This window comes from Helianthus annuus, chromosome 10 (genome assembly GCF_002127325.2).
Source record: "Helianthus annuus cultivar XRQ/B chromosome 10, HanXRQr2.0-SUNRISE, whole genome shotgun sequence".
Classification (NCBI taxonomy): Eukaryota; Viridiplantae; Streptophyta; class Magnoliopsida; order Asterales; family Asteraceae; genus Helianthus; species Helianthus annuus.
Window position 1 is genome coordinate 126,285,888 of NC_035442.2, and position 5,534 is coordinate 126,291,421.

At 35.4% G+C, this 5,534-nt stretch overlaps 1 protein-coding gene across 1 annotated transcript; it reads right to left on the minus strand.

Annotated features, from left to right (window-relative positions):
• Positions 1 to 253: 253 nt before the first annotated feature.
• On the minus strand, positions 254 to 4,677 carry LOC110884684 (telomere repeat-binding factor 1). The gene is made up of 7 exons (XM_022132408.2): positions 4,439 to 4,677; positions 2,847 to 3,021; positions 2,160 to 2,365; positions 1,923 to 2,007; positions 957 to 1,040; positions 523 to 882; positions 254 to 445 (listed from the first exon to the last, which is right to left on the minus strand). Exons 2-7 carry the CDS (start codon positions 2,994 to 2,996, stop codon positions 431 to 433), a joined length of 900 nt encoding a protein of 299 aa, XP_021988100.1. The 5' UTR covers positions 2,997 to 3,021; positions 4,439 to 4,677; the 3' UTR covers positions 254 to 430.
• Positions 4,678 to 5,534: the final 857 nt, after the last annotated feature.

Consider the following 5,534-nt stretch of genomic DNA (forward strand, 5'->3'; position numbering starts at 1 on the left):
CAAACATACATGCCAAGGGCAAAAAGGGGCCAAGTAGCCGATCCAAATAACTTGCTTAAAAAAAACTATTTCCTCAAAGTACTATTAAAATGTAAAAATTTACACATCTTTCATTAAAAATTCTTAATTTTTCATTTTAAATAAAATCCTTAATAACGTATATCGGTTTAACTGCATTAACAATTCTATGTTTCCCAAAAACAATAAAGTCTTTACCTACATGTTCAATTAAAAAAAAAAAAAAACCAAAAACAAAAACAAACCATTACATGTTGACAAGCAACAACAACAGCAAGCAATATTTTATTATATCTTACTCTACTTGTTCAATAAAAAACCAACCGACAAAATATTAATTTACCAGTTAAGAAATTCTGGATTGACAAACTATAACTCCCAACGATATTTACAACTGCAAAGCTCTTGTCTGTCACGCACGAATCATCTGCAACAGGTTCAACCGTCACATCAAAAATGATATTATTATCACTTTATGTAGCAGATGAACTAATGTTGTTTTACCAGCCTTTGAGTGGTTCTCCCTTTCAGCGTCTTCATCGCAGCCTCTGCAAAAGCTTGTGCAGCTTCTGCATCGGCTTCAGCTGCCTCAGCCTCCCTTGCCGCTTCTTCTGCTTCTGCCATGGCGGCTTCCGCCTCTGCCACCGCCTGAGCGGCAGCGGCAGCCGCCTCCTGTGGAGTCATACTCCTCATCTTTTGCAGTTCTAAATCGATCTGACTTTTTGTAGGAACGATGATTTCTTCCTTGTCAACCCTAGGAGTACTAGAACTACCCTTTTGTTTTCCTTCTAGACGTAACATTGTTGGCACTTTTTTGTTGTCAGCTACTGCGTTAGCTGATGCGATTCTATATTTGCGTTTTGTCTGCAACATATTGAAACAATTCCAGTAAAAAGATCAAAGGAATGACACATGACATTTGATAATGCAAATTATACCTTGACAAGTTTGCCGATTTGAGTCAGAAACTTCAACTTCATAGACAAAAGTCTCTTAAAATTTGGAGGTGCCCAATATTGTTCCTGCAAAATGAGAAACAAATGATGTTACTGAAAAGGCGTTTTTCTAAAGCTGAAAAACAGATAAAAGCACAAACATTTCTAAACTATGGATTCCAGATCCATGAAGTTTGATTCACAAAAAATGAAATGATTATATCTTTTAGATTGTATATCATATAGGTGAGAACTAGTATTTTGACCTGTCGCCGCAAAAAGTAAAGTAACCGGAATTTATACCGTCAAAAATTTGATCCGACTCGTTTCCGAACGAAATTTTATGTCAAAACGTAGACCAACTGAAAACCGACATAAAAATGCACGAAAACGTATTATATTTTTACCTGAATCATTATTGAGAAACATTTACGTCAAAATGTAAACCAACTTGGAATGTAAAATAAAATAAGCATGTAAAAAAATAGTTTTTTAAGTTAAAGAATGGTACAGCGCGTTGTGGCAGCGTTGAAACGTAAAGTAACTTGAACTTATTGAAACGTAAAGTAACTCGAATTTATACTGCCTAGTGAAAACGTATCATTTATGACCCGACTCGTTTCCTAACAAAAGTTATGTCAAAATGTAGACCAGCCGAACACGAACATAAAAATAAGCACGCACCCTCAAATATAATAAAGTGTAAGGGTACATAATTAAAACTAAAAAAAGAAACCTAATTTAAGTTGAGGGGCTATACATATCATTACCAATGTTAAGAGGCAGTATGATACATTTATTAAAGATCAGGGGATGTAAATACAAATTATGCATTAAAAAACCCTAGATGCCCTAAAAAGTGTTTATGGCATTATTGTAAATTTTACAAAGAAAAAAAATTAGGCAAAGTAGATGTCTTAGCGACTATTGCTAAGTCACCCAGTTTTGTTATATATAATAATACAATACCTCAATGAAATTGCCGATAGTAGTCTTATTAGATCCACCAGGTTCCTTCAAGGTGTTTATTGCCTCCATTATAAGATTGTCCAACCTGTAAACAATGAAGGCAAAGCAAATATATGATTATTGAGATAATTAAAAACATGTACACAAGTTAGAATATCAACAAAGAAATCAAGTGGAACGATAGCGATGAAACTAGTATATTCTGAAGTAAATAAGAAATTAAAAGAATTGTGTAACCTTATCATTGATCTTTTGGAACTACCAATCTGTGGTGAGCCACTAGAAGACGGAAGAGGCCTAGCATCACCTGAATCTTCATCACTCTGGTCGCCAGCTGTTAACCCATTGTCATCTCTAGAAGCATGTTGTCTTTTCAGGGCCAACCTAGCCTTCTCCCTCGATCCCCATCCATTCGCCATTACACTCATGTTCCTCCATTTGTCCTGATTCAACCAAATTAAAAAAAAAAAAAAACATATGATACCGTCCACCAAAAACTGCCACAACAACAAACTCCAGATGATGATGAAGGTTGATGAACCTATGCAGTTAATATCGGTGATATATCGGTCCCCATGTAAAATATTGGTGTCAAATATCGGTACCGATATTATCGGCGATATTGACCGATGTATCACCAATTTTCCAGATATCAAGACCTTTCTTCTCATTGCTGCTACTAGTAATTTAAGTCTTAATTGTTAAATATTAAGTCTTAATCAGTTCCTCTTACTGAATTGTTAGTGTTAGATTGCAATATATATAAATTCTGCATAATATTAAAATTACCGATATCCTACTGCGATAACCTATATCTCAAATATCGGTACTCGACCGATATCCGATTTTTTACCGCATTAACTGCATACAGATGAACCATAATACAATTGCTAGACAACTTGTTTTAGGTGAAAAGTTGCAAACCTTAAGATCCACATTAGAGCGCAGGTACAAAACACTGCTAAATTCAGGATCTTTAAGAATTGTGCGCCATTTTCCTGCTCCGTGCTTAACAACTCCAGCTTTCAGAGCTGATTCTTCTTCAGATGTCCATTTCTGCTTAGGAGCACCCATCAGGCCACCTAAAAAAATGATCTACCTGTACAACATATGCATCAGATCATCAATTTTTAATCACTAAACTTGATTGCAGTTATTCGTTACAAGTTTTTGGTAATAACTACTTATGGGAATTGATTATCTAATCTAAATATAGAATATGCAGAAACTGTTAAAGGAATACATAAAGGGGAAAGTGAATATGGCGTTGTCAGGCATTTAACTTTATATGTTGAACACCTTAAAACAACGTCGTTTTGAACTTTTGATTAAAATTAATTTAAATAAATCCCATTTTAATCTCCATCGACGGTCAATAAGCAGGAACACAAATGCAAAAATAGAATCAAGATTGGGATTGGAACAGTATGCGCGAATTTAGTGGGATTAATAAAGCACAAGATTTAATTCCTAATGTAGATTAATATCATTAAGTTCAGTTTCACAAAACTGAAAAAAGCAAAACTAGAATGAACGACAAAGAAAAAAAAACAAATTGGTGAAAATTCCAAATGAACAGAAATGAAGAATTTTATCTGATGCTTGTTTGGTTTGCTTACTTTCCGTTTTCGCTCAAGGAGTCATGGTTTACACAAAATCTCCCCTCTTAAAACTGAATTAAAATTACCTTCATAATAATAAAACACTCAAATTCTAGTAATCATTTCATCTATATATTTTTTTAAATCTAAATAAAAACACATTAGTTCATTCAATTTTATTCAGCATTATTATTATAGCATGCTTTTTTTATCGTGTACAGAAAGCGGGCAAAAGAAAACTGATTGAGCAGAAAACAAGGGTTGAGATAAACTTTGGGGGACTTTTTTTTAACAAAATGACGTAGTTCAACAGGTTTGGCATACAAGGTTAGACGCCTAACAACACCACCTCCACTTTCCCCATACATAAATGGCCTAAAACTTCTGTAAATGCAGGCGATGCAAAAACACATCCGTAAATGGAAATATCAAATTACATTAAATCTAAAGTACTAAACGGTTCGTTCTTAAAGACGCCAATCGTTACAATTTGCTACTCATGTCCAATCACAACACAATCAACCGGTTATCAACAAAAAAAACCAACTTTATCATCTCCAATCACAACACAAAGATCAATCACAATCCACAACTTCACTCACCAAACAGCAATTTAGCATCCAAATGCCTCAACAAAACACCTATCAGTCCAACAATACTCTGCTAGTTAGTCAATACAACAAATCCAAAGCTTACAACTTCAAATTAATTCTATTTCACCTCTTCCTCAAACAAATTCATCAAACAACCCCTAATCATAACCCTAGGTCAAAACAATACAAACAAAACCCTAATTTCACCAAATTCTCACACATCCTAACACAATTACACAAACATCAAGCTAAGTTTCCAAATTATCAACCAAATTACGTACGAAAAAACATAACAAGTCATGCATACGAACAGGAACATCACCAGAACAGAGAGGGATTGTCGATTAACCGATGCGATTACAAAATTGGGGGGTTTTACTCGTTTTGCATTCGGAAGAAACAGGTCATGATTGTTTGAGGATGCAGGAATGATCAGGAATTGAAGTTTTTGTGAAATTTGGATCTCGATCTTGAGATTTGTTGGTTATGAGACGAGTGAGAAAATTAGGGTTTGCATTTGAGGGGCTCATATATCTTAACAGGCTACCTGAACCAAACGGCAATGTGAGCTGGCGAATCGGGTTATTTCAATGTGGTTTCGGGTTGCTGATCGGGTCGGGTTTGGTGATTTTGTAGTGTGGGGTGTTGGGCTATTTTGGTTAATGGATTGGGTTGGGCTGACACTTTATAGCTTTTAAATGAAAAGTTTAGAAACAGAAATTTCATGTTATGGAGCATGGGACTTCTACTTGGGCCTAGAGGTGTACAAAACTCGGTTTGGGTCTAAACCGTTTTGGGTTGTAAACCCAACTTTTTTTTACCTTGGGCTCAGACCGGTTTGGAACAATCAGTTTGGGTTGAGAACCAATTTTAGGGTTAAAAAACCAACCCACTCAAACTGATTTGGACTAGGTTCAAAACCAGTTTTAACCCAAAAAATGGTTTTTTACATGCAGCTTTTTTGAAGCCCTCGAATGGGTTCGGTCTAAAACCGATTTGTACATATGAAATCTCGAACTGGGCTCAAACCATCGTCTTGGGTCGGGGCCCAAACCGGTTTGGACCAAGCTAACTTTTTTGAAGGGTTTGATCAGTTCGCGACCCAGTTTGGTTGGCCCAAAGAGTTTTTTTTTTTTTTTTTTTTTTTTGTACACCTCTACTTGGGCCAACCAAACCACAAATGAATTACCAAAACTCATTTTGGTGTTGAAATTGATTTTTAGTAGGGCTGACAATTTTACACGAATACACGACACGAACCTACACGAAGTTAACAGGTATCGTGTATGGCCTTAACATGTATCGTGTACCAAACAGGTAGACACGAGATTACCTGTTAATTTTCGTGTATAAACAGGTTAAATACCTGTTTACCTGTTACTACCCGTTAGTACACGATAAGAAATTAAATTAAATAA

Coding starts and splice junctions, on each gene's coding strand:
- LOC110884684 (XM_022132408.2), bottom strand. CDS start 2,996: ATGGGTGCTCCTAAGCAGAAATGGACATCTGAAGAAGAATCAGCTCTG. Junction 2,366..2,846: donor GCTCTAATGTGGATCTTAAG/GTTTGCAACTTT, acceptor TGGTTGAATCAG/GACAAATGGAGGAACATGAG. Junction 883..956: donor AAATCGGCAAACTTGTCAAG/GTATAATTTGCA, acceptor AATATGTTGCAG/ACAAAACGCAAATATAGAAT.